Source organism: Miscanthus floridulus, chromosome 4 (assembly GCF_019320115.1).
Source record: "Miscanthus floridulus cultivar M001 chromosome 4, ASM1932011v1, whole genome shotgun sequence".
Taxonomy (NCBI): Eukaryota; Viridiplantae; Streptophyta; class Magnoliopsida; order Poales; family Poaceae; genus Miscanthus; species Miscanthus floridulus.
Window position 1 is genome coordinate 77607107 of NC_089583.1, and position 21411 is coordinate 77628517.

The following is a 21411-nucleotide window of genomic DNA, read 5'->3' on the forward strand; positions in this document are numbered from 1 at the left end:
ACTATGCTAAAGAGGGTACATCAAACTATGATACGGAACAAAAACATAGCACTGACATTTAGCTAAATTTTTCAAAATTAATTCACCAACATAGCCTTGTCACACTGTTTTCAAACTTAAGGATTTTTCTAAGTCTTGAGCTAGATCTAATTTCAAGTTCCATTTCTAAGCTATTAGAAATGCTAGCTAGCAATATTATTTTTTCATGGCAAGTATTTCATTGTTATTTACAAAGTTCATATTCCAAACTTTATTTAAATGTCACATACATGTTTTATAACATTTTTGCTTAATAAAAATTGTTTTATAAGCCTACTCGATAACACACAAGCACTAGAACCTTTCGTAACTAAATCTTCGTTGGGCATTTTTTTAGTACAACCAAAATTCTATTTTAATTTTCCCACATGTTCTTACACATAAACGTGATGCTCATCACATGTTTTAGTAGTTGGTTTAAGGCGTAACACCGAGGTGTTACAATCACTAATTGGGAGAGAGAGGGGGGGATTAATTTGGATTAAAATGAACCACATGCCCCTCTACATTACCCTCTCCCTCTCTCGGTTTCTCTCTCATCTCCCTCACCTAGTCACGCACGCCGCGTGTCTCTTGTCTGCACAGCCGCCACTGTGCCCGTAGACACCAGTGAGCTAACCATGGACGTGCCTCTGCTGGCATTGATATACGTGCCCTAGTCACGGACTCGCTCATGCCGATTCAATTCGTGCACTCCATATTTTGTATCGGACCACGCCACCGTCAGAAGGTGGTTTCGTCAACGGGAACTCACCCATCATTCCTACCTAGAGGTGGCCACCGCGCCTTAGCCTAGATGATCTTGCCCACCACCTCAACCTAGAGGAGCTCTAGACTCTGCTTCGGACTAGAAAAGCTCTATGCGTTGCCCCGGCTTGAAAAAAGTGCCGGAAGCGTCGGTCGAGAAAGAGGGGTCTGAGGAGAGAAGAAAAGGTGTGGCAATTGAGGACTAGAGGTGCTTGCTAGAGTGGCGGGAGAAAAAGAGGGGGTATGAGATGGAGTAGTGGGTGGATGGGTGCCAGGTGGGACAAAAGAGAAGAGACAAGTACATAAGGAGAAGGTGAGATAGATTATTTTCTAGGCACCCATGGAACTATTAGCTGGGGCCCAAATGCCTAATTTTAGGTGCCTAATTTTCATCTAGAGCTAAATAATTAATCGAGTCCTTCAAATAGGCCCGTTATGTAATAAAATGATGCATTTTATGTTTCTCAGTTTCACTAATATCTCCACTACTTGCTGACAAGAGTTTTTACTAGCTGAAATGATGCCCTGAAGTGATCTCTATGCTTTCTCTTTTTATGCTAGATTAAAACAGTAGGATCATCATTATGTAAATTATTTGAAAAAAGTACAAGGTTCAAAGTATATAACCTGAGAAAACTGAAAAAAGGAACCCAGAAAGCATAAATTACAGAACTCTAGTCATTCTCTGATGGGAGTGTAGGTAGGTGCTCTTCGCTAGTTAGATCACAAATACAAATTCAATTAGGTTTGTTCAAATATTTTTTTTTCAAAAAGAAAGCGATGTCTAGAAATGTGTTCTTATTAACCAAGAAGTCATGTATTACAAAGCATTTTCCATAATGAACCTAGTAGTGTTAATTAATGTCATGTTGTCATCTACATCCATATAAATTTGAGATGTTGAAAGTTGAAGTTAGATAAGTTTTGCTTAAGACAAACCTAAATGAATTTATATTTATGATTAGAGGAAGTATGTGGATAAAAGAGGTGAATTAATTGGTACAACAAGGATTACAAGAGTTCGCAGAAAGATCCTATCCATTAAGAAACTAGACATTACTCACTATAGCTTGCCCAAATGCTCCAAACCATTAGGGTGACCATCTCCATGAGAAAAAAAAAGAGAGAATGTCAAGCGAGGATTTTGATGGCATGATGCTCTTGTAAAGTTTTTCCCCGAAATACATAGGAGGGTTATGCGTCATTATATTAAGGTATAAGTGTTTAGTTTACACGTTGCAACACTTACAATGGGGAAGAGATGTGCATTGTTTTATCTTTACGCAAGAATGGAGCCAGGAAAAAGATATTGGGGGGCGGGGCAAATAGAAACAACAAAGTATTGGAGGATGCTAAAAAGGGAGAAAATCTATTTTACTTGAAAAGATATATATAGAAGCAAACAATCGACTATGGGGGTGCTTCGTTGATGAGGACATCACTCCTTCGGATGTACCCACTGATCCTCCAACCGTCATGCAAGGTCCAATGACCCGAGCTCGAATGCGTCAACTCAATTTAGAGGTGAGCTTGTTCTTAAGCGATCATTTTCATACTTTTGAGAATAGACTACTACCTAATGATGTTATCTTTCTTAGGAACATTGGAGAGGGTCATGAGGGACTTAGAGGAAGAGGTGGAGGTGTTGATGACCAGCAAAGACGTTCAACAGAAACCGGAGGCCTGGTCCAACATGATTTCGAGTCTGCCTCGGCCTCTAGGACCAGTCTGCCTTGAACTGGTCACCCAGGACGCATCCGGACTCCGTTTTCGACGATACACATATAGTTGGAAAGCTAATTTGATAAGGAAGCCAATCCAAGTGGTCTCATGTCAAAAGGACTTTAGAATCAACAGGAATCGTCGAAATAAGTCAGCGTCCAGAATCTGTTAGGGTGCTGCGACACCGTCTTTTGGTCCGTTGGACCGTGTATCGTGTTTGGGCCCATTAGGGGGCGCGTCCAGGGTAGGCGATGATCCTAAGACCTTTATAATCATACGCTGCCGCCGTCATTAGGTTTTGGGTTTTGCTTAGATTAATCTGTCAAGAACAGTTTTGCCGTTCATCGGTTTGTGAGACCCCAATTTCGTGAGATTAATCATTCATCTACAATTTGGTTGCTTTCTTTCTTGTTCTTGCTTGTGTTCTTCGTTGCGCAGACAAGGATTAGCCTTCTTGGCGAGGTCAACCGGTTACGTGTCTCGGTTGATAATTAGAGGAGTTGTGATGCTAAGATTGCAGGGTTCGATCTTTCGATCTGAAGCCGGATCGGTGTGTTATTCTTCGCCACAACGATAGTTACATGTACCTGATGGAAGATCGAGATCCCCGTTCCCATTATTTTTCGTTACTACCTCCATTCTAAAAGAAGTGTAGATCTCACATTTCGATAAGTTAACTAATTTTAAATTTGAAAACATTTATAGAAAATAGTATCACCACTTACACATATCTAAAATTTTGGATAGGTTTTCTATGAAAATATATGACTTGATCACTCTAATAATACTTATTTGGTATACCATATGTATCAATATTTTAAAAACATTTTTAGTTATAAATTTGAGATTAATTAACTTCTCAAAATTTGAGATATGTATTTATTTTGGGATGTTACCGGCCTACTGCCACTGGTTTACTGTGATCTTGAATCGTCAACAAAACATCCGTATCTCAGCAGTTAGTCGCAAATCCTCTCCCACTTTATTTGTCTCCACTTGTATACTGATTCCTTGCTCCTTCCATAGGTCTTTTCGAGAAAGTTCCGAGTCCAAGTCACTTTAGAGATTATTAACCCATAAAATAAACGATAACTTAAACAAACAATAAATCCTCAACCTAAAATTCCAAGCATCAGTCTGATATATCCCTCCAAGTCCCTACCGAGCTAGAATACCAGCACATTTTGTTCTTCACTGGTGGGGCCGAGAACAACTTCCCAGGAGTACCAAGATATAGCAAGATACACTTGAGAATATAAAAATATAATAAAACTGGAAAAGAATGGGTTAGTAGCCAAAGCTGGGAGACCAAATTCCCCGTCCAACCGTAAAGGACAAATTTGAGCGTAAATTGAAGAGAAAGTGGGCCCAGACAAAGCAAGCAAGGGCAGGAACAGAAAAAGGAGGGGGAAAAAGTTGATGCGGATGGCGGGAAAAGAGAGGGTAAAGCTGGCAGAAAGCCAGCAGAGGAGAACCAAGGATTAGCTAATTGATACTATTTACTTTTAAAAAACAGCATACAGGGATTAATATTAAACAAGAAAAACAATAATAACACTAGGAAGAAATAAGAAAAAAGAAAGAAAAGGAAAAGGGAAAGTCTGAAGGCTGCTGCCGCACAGCTGCAGACCTGCAGTGCTGAGAGCCCGTGGGTCCGCCGGGGTGCGCAAGGAGCCCACGTTTCCCAGGAGTCCAACCAAGTGAGCGAGAGAGAGACGACCCACGGATTCGGAAGTGGAGGCCGACGCCGTCATCTCAGGATATCGTGGTTTCGCCGTTAGTGAAACGGCAGCCGTCGCCTCCTCGAGCGGATCACGGCTTCGACACGGACGCGGCGTCCTTGGGATGCTGCTGCTGCTGCGAGTGCGAGCCCTCGCCATCAGCCCCGGCGCCGTTGGCCATGGCCGACTGCGCCGTGAGCACGGACATGCTCGGGGAGGCCGGCACGACGTCGGCTCCGCTTCCAGCGCCGCCGTTCATGCCGTGGGGCAACCGCATGGTGGCCATGTGGTGCGCGGCGGCGGCGACCGCGAGGCCTCCCCCCACCGGCGGTCGCATGTGGCACGTCGCGGAGGATATGGCGGAGGCGAGGGAGACGGGCATGAGGCACAGGCCCTTCCCCTGCAGGTACTGCATGGCAGCGCCCATGTCCTCCTCCATCAGCTTCGCCACCTGCTGCTCCGTCACCGCCAGGCCATCGCTCCCGGCCGCGGCCGCCGCCCCGCCTCGACCCTGCATGCAACACGGTCCACAAAGAAGCAGAGGTCAAGAGATTCATCGGGCACGCGTGTACTGTTACTGTACCCAGCGGCGTGGTGCTGGCGCGGGGCAGCCGCGTCATTTCGCGCGGAGGCACGCGAGGCACTGTGGGCTGCTGCGGCAGTGGCAGTAGCCATCAGCCGTGGCACTGGAAAGTTTGTTCACATCCCGCTCTGGATTCTTTCGAGTGCGGCAAAAGCTAGACTAGAGAGAGAAGCAGAAGCTGCATGCCTTGCCACTTGATCGACTGCAATGCAAGTGGGGCAGAGAGAAGGAGAGCTTGGGGGAGGCTAGAGTTACCTCCGAGGACATGTCGGCCACGAGCGGCGCGACGGCAGCGGCGCCACCTAGCCGGCTCATGCTCAGCACCTGCGTGGGTTGGTAAACGCAGATTACATGCATGTCAGCAACTCCATCAACAACATCATCGTATCATACATACATGGATCGAGTACACTGCTGCTAGGAGTACAGTACTGCCATTCAACATTTCATGCTTGCCTTAACTTGGAGCTGCAGGAACTTGACGTAGTCGATGATCTCGTCCAGCATCGACGCCTTGTCCGTCTGCATGCACGGCGCAGCCATACGACATGGATCAGTACTCGGCGACGGCGAGCAAGCCCATGCCAAGCGCAAAGATCGAACAAAAAGGAGGATGGAGGTGGACGGCTGAAAAGAAAGCGCTAAAGCTAGAGTCTCTTCCCCTTCTTCGGAAGCGGCGCCGCGCGCGACATGGGCAGGAATTCTAGGCGGAGAAAAAGCCATGCGATGCCCTGCTTCGTCCCCGCGCGGTCGCCGAGGGAGCACGGTGCTGGTCAAGTACGTAGGCCAACGTGCGGGTAAATGTGCCCCGCACCCGCGCCCACCACCGGCCACACCTCCCGCCCACGCGGCTGCTAGCTCAATCTGGTGACTGACGACTCCTACAGCTCTCCGGCCGGGCACGGCGTTGGTTGGACTCTAGTAAAGCTGCGTGCTGTCTTCCATTGTTTAATCCCCCATTTTCCTCGGCACAAACTCGCTACGAGTGATTGGGGGAACCTTTATTACCAGCATCGATTATCTCCCAACAACCAAAACCCTAGGCCGCCGCCTGTGCAATCTCTCCTCTCTCGTCTTCTCAAAGCAAGCGTGTATGCAATTGATCTCACCTTGTTGGCGTTGGACACCAGCTCCTGCAGCGCCTTCATCCTCTCCGCGATCCTCTCTCTCCGGAGCTGCAAAACGGCGACGGCGACGACAGGGAAAGAATATGAGAACAAAGAAACGGACAAAGGAATAGCAGTGGTTGGGACGTTGGGGTTGGGAGTCGGAACGGAGAACAATCCAAACCCAGGAAACAACAACAGACAGGCAGTCAGACACGGGAGCTGATTAGCAACTGCCGTCGAGGATTTTATTAGCCGAATTGAAAATTAACTACTCGACGACGTGACTAATTGGAGACGCAGAGCGGCAATTATATTATTAGCGAGGGGAGAGGGAGGAGGAGCGTCGTCGCGCGCGTAGCTCACCCGCTCCGCGATGCTGTGGGGGTCGGTGGCCTGGCCGCGCCGCGCCCGTACGCGCTGCCTGGGCGGCGCCGCCGCGCCTCCGCCCGCAGGCCCGGCCTGCGGCTGCCACACGCCGCCGGATGCGCCCGCGCCTCCGCCTCCGCCTCCTCCACCGAAGCCCTGGCCCGGCAACGTCGGCGTTTGCTGCTGCGAGAATCAAAACCGTGCTCGCTTTAGAGATTATACAGGTGGCGGCATGTGTGCTGCAAGCATTAAGCCATGTACGCATGTGATTCGTTGATCTTGCGAACCTGCGGATGCGACTGAAAATGCTGTTGCTGTTGCTGCTGCTGGAGCGATCCGGCAAAGGAACCGCCGAAGACGCCGCCGGCTTCTCCTCCCTGGAACGAACGAACTCCGAATAAAAACGCGAACTTTTTCGCAAAAGATACTAGATTCTTGACGGGGAAAAAGGCTGCAAGTGGATTTGAGCAAAGAAGGCGATGGATCAGTACAGCGGAGTTGGCGGCAGCTTTGAGTAGCGCCTGCACGTCGCCGCCCGATCCGCCACTGCCGAGGGAGAGCGGGAGGAGCAGGCCGCCGTCTCCGCTGCCGCCGCCGCCGCCGCCCGTCGAGCGGCCCATGCCCTGCAGCAATATATGGTGTCCCTGCCTCAGATCGGCCAGCTGCTGCAGCACCACGTGCTTCGCGGCCTCCGCGCGGCCGCCTGCAGGGCCGCCGCTGATCTGGTGCTGCCGGAGCCGTGCCAGCAAGGCGGACTCGTCGTACAAGCCCCCACCGAAGTGCTGCGCCTGGTGTTGCATCCCCTCCGCCTGCGCGCCGCCATCCGGCGCCTTCCCTCCCGCCGCGGATGCCAGTTCCGGCCATGCCGACGGCGGCAGGCCACCGAGCATCTGGTCCAGGAAGTCGTCGTGCATGCCGCCGCCCGCAGCGCCTGCTGCCGCGCGCAGGTCGTCGAGGGAGATCTGGCCGGCGGCGGCTATGGCCTGCATTTCCCGCGTCGTGGGCTGCATCCCTCGCTAGTCGCTAGGGTTTACGAGGAAGCTGGATGGCTAAGCTGAGGAAAGGTTGGTGGTGGCTGGCTCGAAGGAAGGGAAAGACAAGCAGCAGGAGCAGCAGACCGGGTTGGCGTCGCCGGCTATTTATAACGGGGGCGGCGGCTAGCTATTTGTTTTACGAGTACTCCACGGGATGGATCGTGGAATGGAGTGGAATGGATGATGATGAGCTGCGTGTAGACTGGATACGGCTATGACTAGTGTGTGACTAGTCAAGTGTTTGATTCAGTGGTTGACAGTAGATTAGTACAAGTTGTACCGTATCATGTGGTTGACAGTGGTGGAAATAGACGGGTGGATCTTCTATGCAGACTAACTGAATACATTTCAAATGAAAGGTCATGATTACCATCTTAACTGCTTTCTGGACTGGAAATTTCAATCAACAACTCAAATTGTCATTTCGCTTTGGAAAAAAAAAAGATGATTGATATATATGAACTCGATTTATTTCAGAATTTTCAGCCTGGGTCAATAATGAAGTCGTAGTATGCCCCAGGAAAATGGATAGGGTGAGCTAGCAGCAACGAAGTCGCAATGCTAACTCCTTTGCCACACATCTTCAGGTTTCTTTAAGGAGGAATATCTTATTTTGTTCGTCCACCGAAAGAAAAATCTGAAATTTTGTAATACACTAATACATGTGCTATATAACTCTAGACCTATATATTTTCTATGGTCTATGTTGCATATTATTTTACTCAATAGATGTGTAGTCATAAATCGTACTAGGCTCGGTTTTGTCCCTCAACTAAGTAAAATAGTCCTAAGTTCAAACTAAGAGTTTATTCTCGTTTTTATTCAGAATGTACATTATATTTTATTAAAAATAGATTCAAGATCCTAGTATCCACTCTTAGTTCCTATACACTGGCATGAACAATTGTTTTAAGCATGCACCATGGCACTCAAGATGTTGAATTTTGTATATCAAAAAGTTATAGGTGTAGTAGTATTGTTTTATAAAAATAGAGCTTTTAGAATTAAACTACCAATGTTGATATAATAAAGTAACAACTTAAAAAATTCTATAATTTTAGTATAACTTAAAATGACTTGCTAGTGTTATTATATTTCGTTTGTTAAGGAAACATTATTTCATGGCCGATAAACTACAACATATATATTTATCGCTAATGTACTTTGTACCTATGGTGACATATGCAAATTCACCAACTCGGCTGCTGGTTAGATTTCTTGCGGTGAAACCTATCTATCCGAGTAAGCCCATGACTTGACATGTGCTCTTGCACTTTTTCGAATTTATTCTAGGACTTAACAATGTTCTTCTTTCAATTATAGACAATGAGACTCTTGTTTTTTTTGCGAGACTCAGTTACAGACGCAGACACTCACATATACGAGCGCACATTGATGACTTCGCTTGTCTCAAAATCTGTTGGCTCAGTCTTTTGAGGGGTGCTTGTACGAGTGAGTGGCGTGCATGTATGTGAGTCTTTGTATTATGATTCAAAAAATATTTTAGATTTAAGTAGCTTATATATTATTTGTTATGTAGCTTATATCAGTAATTTAAACTTAGATTTGAGGGATATTTAGTTTATGTTTTATGACAACAAATGTGGACACTTTAAATGCAAATAAAAGAGGTTATTTTATAATGGCCGAGATGGATATTTGCAAAGCAATTTTTAGTGTTACTTAAAATTATCTTTCATAATAGCATATGTTAGTAGTTTAGATATAGATTTAGGGCTATTTATGTTTTTTTTGTAAAGGTAGAAGTAAGTAATTTTTTTAGAAGAACAGGATAGATCCAATGGATAGTATCATCTATGGTGTTAAGATCCATGGCCATTATTTTTATTATTATGGTCACTTCTAAGATTCTTTTGCTAATGCATCTTGTGAGGATGAATGTGGAGGCTTAATTGAGGGCCTTAAGTTAGTAGGATTTAGACAATGATGTAAAATTTCCTTCATAATGACAGAGGTGTCTAGTTTAGCTGTAAATTTAGAAGTTACTTTGTTTATTTTTATGACAGAGGTGATAACTTTTTGAAAAAAGGGTCCAATGTATATATATTATTGACAATGATGATTATAATCTGACAAATTAAAGGCTAGATGTTCAAGATTTTTGTAATTTTTTAGGAAATTTCTTTTTGCTAACTCATGAAAATTAATGTGTAGTTGGAGGTCTCCAATTTGTAATATTAAGATGATGATTGTGATCTTAAAAAATGATGATTAGATATTTCATTTTTATGAAATTTTCTATGGATTATGTAGTTTAGCTCTCGTAAAAACAAATATGGAGTCTCATCTCCAACTAGTAATAGTAAGGGAGTATAAAATACTCCATGGTCTCATGATAAATTAAATTCTAGAATTGTGCCTAGTAAAACTATTTTAGTTTGATTAGTTTTTTTTATAAAAAGAAGACCTATGTTTATAACACTAAATAAGTATGTACGCCATAAAAGGACATTTCATGTTGTATCTAATTATACTGATTTGTGTAACAAATATTTGCTTTTTTCTCTATAATTTTGGTTGAACTTAAGAAAGTTTAAATTAGGATAACTCTAGAAGTTTTGCAATGAAGGGAATATCTTAGGCCCGGCTAGCTTGAACTTATCAGTCGTACCGTTTCAGCGAAATAACAATATTCGCCCTGTTCGTTTGTTGGTTTCAACCAGCCCAAACCAGCCAGCCAACAATGTTTTTCTCCCACAATAAACCAGCACCAACCAGCCCAGAAACCAACCAGCGAACATGCCCAATATTTTTCTTTCACAACAATTCAGCATCAGCTGTTTTTCAGCCAGCTGAACAGGGCCTTAATATGTTATCCTTTTGCAGATGGTATAAGAATTTGAGACGTGGCAGTGGGAGTATTTTAACAGGAACTGTTGTATCTTCACGTACACACGCAGCGAAGGGGTGCTTTTGCCCGAACTACAGTTAAATAAAACCCTATATGTGTTCAAGGTAAAGAAACGAACAAAGACGAGGACGAAAGATGTTTCTCTTCTCCGTAAGCGCCCGTACCGATGCCTCTCTTTACGTTGTCAGCATCGCCACACGGCAGCTGTCGACTCGTCCCCTGAGGAACAGCAAAGGACGAACACATGCGTGTCCGGACGAGATGCAGAAGGTGTCCCGGATTCTCGGTGTCTGCGGTAAGGGCAGTCCCAGTGCTATTAGTTTCCATGCTTATTAATTTCTATACACACTGCAGAAATTGTGGTCTTAATAAATAATTTTTATAAAATAATTTTTTATCTAATCACATACATTCTCTTTTCATTCTCTACCAATCACGTGCTTTCATGTCTTGATTCTCGTGTAGATATGGTTTCTAACTTATACCCGGTTTTTATGATTTTTGTTTTCTCTCTCTTCAATAACTATCTTGCCACATTAGCAAAATGCTTAAGTGACGATACAATTAATGTCTATAGAAATAATGGTTTCTGTAGTGGAAGTGCCCTAATGATGATGATGAACTAGTGCACACACATATGTCTGCTGTCATTTCAGTTGTTCGTTACTATATGTTCTGAGAGATAATTTCACCTTGTCAAAACTGGCTCTCTTTTTCTTGCCATTCTGTTTTATTTAGACGAGTGTTTGACCAATAAAACTGAGCTATTGTGAGTTATGCCAATGAGATCCTAACGCATTGCTTTCTTAACGTAAGCACGGTGGATCCGCCGACCCGGTCAAAGCCTTGTTGTCTCGTCCCAGGTGCTACCTTTGAGATTCTGAACTTCTGAAGAAACCCAAAGCATTAAAAAAAAAACACAAAGCTACCCATGTTGTGGCTGAACTAACATTCGTGTAAACGGTAGACAGTAATCCAGCTTTTATTCCACCAATGTTTATGGTTTATTTGCCAAAGGAGAAAAAGAAACATTGTAGTTGTAGGCTTGTAGCCTGCTGACCTGACGAATCACGAGCTAATCATCAGTGATGTATCATGTACGTATATATGTCCCCTCGTCCAGCTCGATGGACCAGGCAACCGAACCGTTTGTGCAGTAGCGCTATGCATATGCAGACATGCAGTCAGGCTGGGCAGTTAGTTTGTAACACCAGTCCCGATCGAGCCAACTGGCCGTCCAGATAAACTCCAAAGGGATCCTGACTCCTGCCGTCGGCATCGTCCGGCCTCTGCATAAAAACAACGTGGTACACAATAAGGCCCAGTTTAGTTGTCGAAAAGTTTGGCAAAACGACACTGTAGCGTTTTCGTTGTTATTTGGCAATTAGTGTCCAATTATAGTCTAATTAGACTTAAAAGATTCGTCTCGTGGATTTCGTCTAAACTGTGTAATTAGTTTTATTTTTTATTTATATTTAATGCTTCATGCATGCGTTTAAAGATTCGATGTGACGAAAAATCTTGAAAAATTTGACGTTTTGGAAGAGAACTAAACATGCCCTAAGTATACGGCCGCAACTAGGTTGACCATGTCTAACCACTTTGCACACAGCGTCTGTCACACACTTGATCATTGGCCGACTTCAGAGTTGAGTCTGCTGGTGGACATGCCGCCACGAGTCTGCTGGTGGGAGATCGAGCGCCGAGCGACGCAAGCAAAGGGCTCGAGCTCATCTCGTCGGCAAAACAGAAGTGTGACTATATTACTCCAGCATCTTCTGCTCGTTACGAAAGCTCTAGTATGCAGAGGACCCCTCGATCGCTAGCTGTGTAGCTTGTGCGCGCGGCTGTGCCGAACATTCCCGTCGGGGATCGAGCTGTATGCAGTGCTCATCACGTGAGCGGGAGTTAGGCATGCAAAAGACAGCCAGCAATTGGACAGTGTGGCCGTGATCGAACGCGCCGAGATCTAACAAGCTGACTTGCGCGTCATTGTTAGGTCTCTCGTCTCTGCAAGATATATATGTATATACCCTGTTTATTTTCGAAAATTCAGAGCAGGAACAATGTAACACAATGAAGAACTAGCAGCTAGCCCCTGAATAACATACGCAGACGTCAACGTACGTACAGGCACATTCGTCCCGGTAAACGCACACACGTAATATTTCTACATATGATCACTTTTGAAAGATGAAGTTGACAGATCCTGAGATTGACGAAAGAAATAGCCTATAATAATAAAGCAGGAAAATATGGACTTGTGTAAGTCGGAATTGAAACTACAGGTGGGACTTGGACTTGGCCCGTGCCTTACCGGCATGGCACGACCCTCTCAACAAGCATAGTGCTGCTGTGGATCATGACATGACATCTAGGCACGTCAGCCCATGTCGGTATGGCACGACAAATCTTTATCTCAGTCCACATGTGCAGTTTTCATGCACGCCGCTGCGCTTCGTGTCATGCCAGCCCAGTCTTAGTCCTCTGTACTACTTCACGGAAGTATCATTGACTTTCATAATACATTCAAGAATTAGATAAGAGGCAGTATATTAAATAACTAAATACTAGGTAATTATACTGTAGCGTCGTAGATGTACGTATTCACTTGCCATTTTCGAGCTTTGTCCGTCCAAATATACAACCTAATATACAGAGCCAGGGCGTGCATCCCATTGTGGTGCTTTTAGGACATGCTGAAAAATCGTTCCACAGTCCAGCCTCAAATGGCAACTACCGAAGTTCCGGCTCTAATTTAAACTAAGGTGGTGTTTGGATTTAGGATTAAAGTTTAGGTTAGTACATTCGGAGGCTAATTAAGAGAACTAAACATGAGCTAATTGTAAAACTATTGCACATATGGAGACTAATTTGCGGGACGAATTTATTAAACCTACTTAATCCATCATTAGCACATGTCTACTGTAGCACCACATTATCAAATCATGGACTAATTAGACTTAATAGATTCGTCTCGCAAGTTAGACTCCATCTATGCAATTAGTTTTGTAATTAGTCTATACTCTAAATTAGTGTCCAAACATCCGATGTGACAGGACTAAAGTTTAGAAGGGGATATCCAAACACCGCCTAATATAACTGGGTAAACTATGTTTAATTTATAGTTAGCTACTACCTGATTGCCCACGATAAATCAACGAAACAGTACTCTTTATCCTGACTTTTCAGGGAAACGAACAGCCGTAGTCGGCTCGATCCTAGGGTTGGCAGATGTTTCTGTTTGCAGACGAAGAACAGAGACGGAAAGTGATGCTTTCTTCTGTGGACGTGGGGTACCTCCTGTAACCCACTAGACCTGCTAGCTGAATGCTGAATGTGATCGAGGTCGACTGCATCCATTAGCATCAAACTGTGTGAAGTGAAAGGGTGAAACTGAAACTATACTGTTTTGGTCATTCGGAGTTTTTCAGACGCATCTAGATTCCTCACTCGAATATTCGGGCCGCAACAAACGTTACCGTCAGGAATCAGGATCGGCGCCAGGGGTACCTGTATTCCGTGGAATAGCCAAGATTTTGGGGTCTGCTTGGAATGGAGAATTTCTAAAGGAAAAGCAAATGAATGAATTTCATAGGAAATTTTTTTCAACTTGTTGTTTGGAACAAAGGAAACCTGCATTCCTTTCCAAAGGAAAGGCTAACCTTGCTTTACAAAACATGGGAACAAAAGCATCCAAGGAAACCTAAAGAAAAAATTCCTACAATGTTTTCTCAAGTTCTCAAGCATGGAACCTTTGCTTCTTTGGGCACATGTGACATTTTTGTTTTCCTGCAATCCAAACACCCCAAAGTTTCTATTCTTTTCAAATCCTGTAGTTTTTTATTTTTCGCTCTATTCTATTCCAGCATTTTTCTCTATTTCTTTGTTTTGCATTCCTGCGATCCGAACATGCCCTCTCTCTCTCTCTTTATATATATATAGTGTACATGTAGAGCCCACTGTCTAATTGGACCAAAAGCCCACGGATGAATGGCCCACAAGGCCACAAGAAACAACCCTTCTATTGAGCGCCTCACGACTCACCTACTCCATCATCCGTCCCAAGCCAGCAGCGGCAATAGAGTTAAATGCCCTGTTCGAAAGTACTGTTGACTGATTTGTTGTGAGAGAAAAATACTGTTCGTTGGCTGAAAAAATACGACTTATAAGCCAAGCGAACAGGACGAAAGCGTATTCTCAAAGAAAAAAAACAGAGTTAAAGCGGTGGCCGGTGGAGCCGAAGCCGGCAAAACCTCTGTCAAATAGCCCAACATGGGCTCTCCGGACTAAAGTAGTTGTCACTTGTTAGCCTTGATCCTCATTCGCCTTGTTTTCTTGGTGAGAGGATCAGCATTCGCCTTGTAGCACCTTTGGGCTTTGGCAGCAGGCCGCTGAAAGAACCAGAACGCTTTCGTTATATGGGCTGGGCTGAGTTTGGGCCTATGCTAAATGCCAGGTATGGAGCCAATGACAACTTCTTTCCGCCGTCCAGGGCTGGTAAAGTTCTCGTCAATTTGGAGGGGTACAGATTTCGACGGGAAGTGAGTGAAACCTCTTTGTCAGGTTGCCGCTTGAGACTAGATTAGAGTTCTCCTAAATGTAGGCCCTGTTGAGATGGTAATTAGCTGCTAATGATTAGTTATGTGGATTCAAACAGATTATAGCTAATTATAATCAACTAATAACTATTTTAGTAGTTAAACCAAAATAGCCAATAGCAGCTAATAATAGTTATAACATATTAACTAGCTAACTATTAGTAGTTAATGGGTCCAAACAGGCCATTAATTTCCTAATGTTTTTATATCGGACTATTCTAAACAAAAATCTCTCCTAAATTCTTTTCATCCATATTAGTTTCATTGATTTGGCTCACCCCGCGTGAGATGGATGGTGGTTGCCTCTTGGAGGTTCCCGTAGGGACCTCGGCTCTAGCGTCGGTAGTGGCCATGGGTATTGAGGGATTTAAACTATGATGGTCTGATTTAGGGCCTGTTTGATGAGCTAGGGTTAAGGCTATTTACTTGTTAGGCTAAAAATTAGCTTAAATTAGTTAAGGTTGACTAGCTAGTTGGCTAACAGCTAGTTAAATATTTGTCTATTAAAATTAGCTCATCTTTTAGCCCTTATGTGTGGATGCGCTAGAGCTAATTTGATTAATTTTTAGCTAGCTACTAATTAGCCCTTTATCCAAACATACCCTTAATCTAATATTGCATTCAAAAAATAATTTAACTTTAGTTTCTTATTAACAATATAATGTAATATGAACCTATAAATAGACAATTATAATAAGTTTTAGTTTTTCTAGATACATTATTTTCACTATGCATCTAGACATAATATATATCTATGTTCATAGCAAAAGTTATGTATCTAAAAACCTAAAATGTCAGAATGGAGGGAATAACGATTTGGTCGGATTCGAGAAAGGTCAATGCTCGAGTTACTCGTTATGCACCGACAAGCCGTATGGGCTGTGAGGTGTTTCGTGGGTAAAACATATACCCCTCTACAAAGTTACTTTATCATGATCTTGCTCATGTCTTCTAGCTTCTGAGTAGAGTTAATTTGTGGAAAGACTCGTGAGAGGTCGAGCTTCAATTGCTTGTTGCTCATAACTGTTAAACTATGCCATGCTTATGGTTAGAGCATAGACAACTTTACTCTTTCGTATAAACATAAAACCAACTTTTATTTCTTACTAATGCTAAGTACATAATTCTTTTTTATTACTTATTTATAAGTCATACTAAGTACACTCGTACACTCATGATACTACGGTTGGAGTTTTGCAGGTGAGGACGCTCCTAGTTATGGATATTTCTATGCCCCAATCCCTCGACAGTTTGGAGTACTAGGGTGCCCTCCATGTGAGATGTAGCTTATTGGTGTCGTATGCGCCATAAGAATGTATCAAACTTACTCCATCCGTCCATTTTTATTTGTCATTTTACTGACTGAAAAGTCAATTGTACTCAACTTTGATAAAATTTATATAAGAAAATATTAATGTTTACGGTATATACTTAGTATCATTAGATAGATCGTTTAATATATTTTCGTAGTAAATTTATTTGGAGATAGAAATATTACTAATATTTTGGATAAACTTAGTTAAAGTTGAGAAAGATTGACCCGTACATTTTCCATAACGACAAATATAAAGGGACATAGGGAGTATGTTAAGCTTTCAGTAGTAGAACTCTGATGTATGGATATGTGCTTTGTGCTAAACTAAGTGTGGAAGAAAACATTTGATGTAAATTTAAGTACTTTTAGTGTGATGTGAACTTGTATTAAACTATGGATTCTGTTGTGCAATCGATCCCGGACAAAGGTTGCATAATTTTATGCATTACAAATGATAGAACATGGGGATGACCGAATTAATTGAGTTAAGCCGATATTGGATCTTTAAAAAAAAGGAATATATTAATATCTCAACTTATACATCGACCAATGTATATACCTGTTTCTTATTACAAACACGAGCACTGCGGTCCATGAAATCTCAAAAACAAAGTTTTGAGCCACAGGGAATAAAAGAAACGTTTCCAAAATCGATATCTATAAAGCAATTATACTGCTAAATCTCCAACCGTGTCTTGCAAACACCTCCGTCGCGGTTGTCTCAATATTCCTGCATCCCATCTTCATCATTTGACGATCCCCTCCTCCTGTAATAGGGACCGGGACCTGGTCCAGTAGGTTCCTCTGAAGATAACCTGCAAATAAGATGGTGCTGAGACCTTGTTAAAAACTATATCATTTTGGGTTAACTATATCATTTTGGGTTAACCATATCACCCAACAAATTGCACTTGCACCCACAGGAATATGAGATTTTAGTTTTCTATTTATTCCTTCTAACCAGCCTGTAAACAAATTGTGTACGCTAGTTAGAGATATTAAATTAAAGGAAACATGAACAATTCGCCACATGAATTTAGCAAAATGACAGTCTAAGAGTAAATGTTGTATAGACTCGTCTGAAGAACAGAAACAATACTTCCTATCTCTTTGCCACCACATAAAAACTTTGATTTTGAGAGGTAGTTTTAGTTTCCAGATTAATATGTTATATGGTATAGCTTTGGCTCCTAATAAGGCTCTGTACATGGATTTGATTGAAAACAACCCATTCTGATGAAGCCCCCACACAAAACGATCTATTTGGTTTGTTAATTGTACATCTGCAACCATAGCGACCACATCATACCACGCTTGTAAATTAACATCTACTAGAGATCTCCTAAAAGCCGCGTTTAACGGTGTCATAGACAACACCATTCTTACAGATGCGTCTTTTCTCCTAACAATATTATATAGTACGGGAAAGAGAGATTTTAGTGGACATGGTCTTATCCACGAGTCCTCCCAAAATCGCACTTGAGACCCATCACCTAGATCAAACTTGTCTAACGAGAGAAACTCCCCCTTGTCCTTCATGAGGCTAGCCCAAAACTAGGAGTCTCCGGGCATGTATTGAACCTATGTCAAAGTTTTGTCCCTTAGATATTTATTCTTAAACAAATGTTGCCAAACCCCATCTCTATTCAGCAACTTAAAAAGCAATTTGCTTAGGAGACACTTGTTATGAACATCGAAATTGAGGACTCCTAACCCTTCTTGATCTTTCGGCGTATATACTACCTCCCACTTAGTCAATCTATATTTTTTCTTGTGTTCATCAATTTGCTAAAAAAAACCATGACCTAAAATAATCCAACTTGTTCAGAACCCCTCTAGGTATTTAAAAAAAAGAAAGCATGAACATGGAGAGACTACTCAAAACAGAGTTAATTAGAACAAGCTTTCCTCCTACCAACAACATCTTATTTCTCCAACAATTCAGCCTCTTTTGAAATCTTTCTTCAATATTTTTTAGTCCTTATTCATGAGTTTTCTATGATGCATATGAATTCCTAGATACTTAAACGGGAACAACCTCAAATCACACCAAAAAATTGTGCATATTTGTTTCGATTGGCTTTGGCCGCTCATAGCAAAACATTTCGTTTTTATAGAAATTGATCTTGAGTCTTGATAGCTGTTCAAAAGCACAAAATAAAAGCTTCATGTTTTTTGCCCTCTCAATTGTCTATAAAGATAACAGTGTCATCTGCATACTGAAGGACTGAAAGTCCCTCATCTACCAAATGCGAAACAACCTCTTGAATTTGTTCAACCTCTTTAGCTAGTGAAATAAGGATAGCCAGCATGTCAACCACTATATTAAATAGGATTGGAGATAATGGATCCCCTGCCGCACTCCTTTCCTAGTTTGGAAATAATGGCCTATATTATCATTGACCTTTAGTGCAACACTCCCTCTACACATGACTTTTGAAATCCATTCAGACCAAGTTGGTAAGAATCCTTTCATTACGAGGACATGTTCTATAAAAGGCCACTTTAATTTATCGTATATTTTTTCAAAGTCTAGTTTTAAGATCATACCATCTTGTTGTTTCATATGCAACTCATGAATCGTTTCATGCAACATCACAACTCCTTCTATGATATAGCGACCCGGGATAAAGGCCGCCTGCGACGGTCCTATCAGCTTATTTGTCACTTTCAAAATTCTATTGTTTAGCACTTTAGTAAAAATCTTAAAGATGACATTTAATAAATATATTGGCCTGTATTGTTGTATCTGGGCCACATCAGCAATCTTTGGTAGTAACGTAATTACTCCAAAATTTAGGATATGAATAGGCAGCCTCCCAACATGAAATTCATAAAAAAGGTTCATTAAATCCGGCTTTACAACCTTTCAAAAGAATTGATAAAATTCAACGAGAAAACTATTCAGACCAGGTGCTTTGTTATGTTCCCTATAAAAACTGCCATTTTAACATCTTCCTCGCTGAATGGAGTCGATACCGGATCTTAAATTAGTACAAATGGAAAACAAAGATATTGTACAAATGTTGTACGAATGTAAAACACAGATATTGAATCAATTGGTTGTTGCATATACTTTGAGAATGTCGACTTCTGCATAAAAAAATGTAAAACATACAAATGAGATCAAATCAGAATCACGATTTGAGCAAAAGATGCATTTCAAGCTTGTGGCTATATTCAAACTAATTAATCACCCCACATCCTTTAATCAAACTGTACTCCAAACACCGTAAGATGTTGAGGATAAATCTTGTGGAGGATGTATTTTATGCGGAAATCGTAGTGCAATTTTGGTCATAGATACCTAGACGGATCAAATTCAGATAAAAGAAAGCTGTTGTCATATTTGATAATGGCCCTTATTTAAATTCGTGATGGAACTATGGTCTATGGACATGTGAAATGTACAGTGCTAGTACAGTTCAGATCCGAACCAGAACAAAGAAACTTCAAATTACGAATATAGATTTGAGGGAGATTTGGCTCTAATCTCGGTAAACTTAAAACTGTTCCGACCAAGGTTTCTCTTTCCTGATGATGAAAGAACCGCTCTTCGAAGACGGACACTCTGAAGTACTAAAAACAGGGGGGACGCTAGGCACTACCGCACTAGTAGTCCGGCAGCTGTTGCAGGATCGCGGCAGCCAGCGCGTCGGTGAACTTGGGATCCTTGGTCAGCGAGCGCGCCATCTGACCCACCAGCGCCGTCCGGAAATCCGGCGATGCGATCTCCTGGCACAGCTTCTTGAGGTCGGGCGCCTCGGCGGCGTCGAGCACCCGCACGCCGCCCCCTCCGTTCTTGGTGAGGTCCAGCGTGATGGTCGGGCCGGAGGAGTTCATGGAGATGGAGCACGGCACTGGCCCGCTCGCCGTGGCGGAGGCGGCGATGGGAAGCTCGCCGGCGCGGGTCGGGCTCGGGTGGTTGTGCTCGCCCTCGTACGTGGCCACCAGCAAGGTGCTGTCCTCCGCGCTCCTCTGCACCTGTTCCAAGGAACAGAGTTACTGTATCATTAGCGACAGACTGAAAAAGAAGTCGCCGTAATGAGGCGGCCGACGATCGATCACCGCGAAAATGCGTGAAATTAAATTAGTACCTTCTTCTTGACGGGGCAGGAGGGCGCGTATGCGCAGCGGAAGTAGGCTCTCGGGGACGGGTTGTCGCGGGTCACCTTCTGGCCGTACTTTCGCCATTGGTAGCCGTCTTTGACGGTGAGCGTGGTGTCGGCGGGGTCGATCCGGGTGCAGACCCTGGTGACCTTGATCCGCCTGCACGTGCCCTCGTCGCTGAGGGCGCTCTCGACGGCATGGTCGGGCTCGGCCTTGGTGTTGCCGCTGCCGTTGCCGTTGCCGTTGCCGTTGGCGTCGCTCGAATTTGACGGCTCCAGGCTGTCCCTGCTCCTCTTCCTGCTGCTGTCGGGGCTCTGCCGCGCGACCTGGCTGGCGTAGAGGTAGGCGATCATCTCGGTGAGCCGCCGGTTCTCCTCGCTGACCTGGGTGAGCCTGGCCTCCAGAGTCTTGGCCTGTCACAGTCACACCACCGATAGATTCAGGGACCGGACGACGCGAAGCAAGGAAGCCGATGGAGCGGCGAGGAAGACAGACAGGCACGGTCGGTCTGGTCAGTCAGTTACCTGCTCCTCAGACAGGGACGATGTCACCCTGCAGCCAGCGGCGGGCGGACGGTCAAGCCTCTCGGTGTCAGCTGTCGTTTCCGGGCTGCTCCCCGGCGACGACGGCGAAAGGCCGACGCTGAGGTCCAAGCAGACCGGGGAGCAGCCGGCGCGGCGCGCCGAGTCCATGAGCAGCATCGATGACCTGCGCGGCGTCTGTCTCTCCGCGTAAGCGAGCCTGCAGTGCTCGTGTAGGATGGAGTCAGGACACTCGGATCGCCACGAATGCTTTCCGCGGGAAGGGCGTGGTTTATAGGGGAAGGCCGGAAGGGGCGAAGCCGCTGAAGGGTGGACGACGACGGGCCGGGGCGTCGTGAAAATTGTGACGCAATTGAGTGGAAAAAAAGTGGAGCGCGACCCCGACGTGCCGTGACCGGTCGGGATACGAGAAGCCACGCGCGTGGCTCGCTGTACAGTATCGTCACGGAGCACAGCGTCACCCGTGTGTCGTCACTGTACGCGTCATTCTCCGTCTCCCTCGTGTCGTGGCCTCGTGGGGGTTTAAACGAAACGAAGAGCGCGCGCTCGGTGCCTTCTTCAATTCTGCTTGTTTTGGGTAATACTCCGTATAATAATACAAAGTCCGGTGTGTAAGCACGCACGGGCCCGGATTTACGTCAACACGGATC

At 44.0% G+C, this 21411-nt stretch overlaps 2 protein-coding genes across 2 annotated transcripts; both read right to left on the reverse strand.

Annotated features, from left to right (window-relative positions):
- Positions 1-3841: 3841 nt before the first annotated feature.
- LOC136551782 (bHLH transcription factor RHL1-like) lies at positions 3842-7442 on the reverse strand. Its single transcript, XM_066543324.1, has 7 exons — positions 6779-7442; positions 6575-6664; positions 6285-6470; positions 5922-5987; positions 5269-5334; positions 5068-5136; positions 3842-4740 (listed from the first exon to the last, which is right to left on the reverse strand). Exons 1-7 carry the CDS (start codon positions 7295-7297, stop codon positions 4321-4323), a joined length of 1416 nt encoding a protein of 471 aa, XP_066399421.1. The 5' UTR covers positions 7298-7442; the 3' UTR covers positions 3842-4320.
- An 11701-nt stretch (positions 7443-19143) lies between these two features.
- Positions 19144-21018, reverse strand: LOC136551783 (WRKY transcription factor WRKY76-like). Its single transcript, XM_066543325.1, has 3 exons — positions 20744-21018; positions 20207-20632; positions 19144-20093 (listed from the first exon to the last, which is right to left on the reverse strand). The coding sequence occupies exons 1-3, from the start codon at positions 20918-20920 to the stop codon at positions 19722-19724; spliced, it is 975 nt and encodes a 324-aa protein (XP_066399422.1). The 5' UTR covers positions 20921-21018; the 3' UTR covers positions 19144-19721.
- Between the last annotated feature and the right edge of the window lie 393 nt (positions 21019-21411).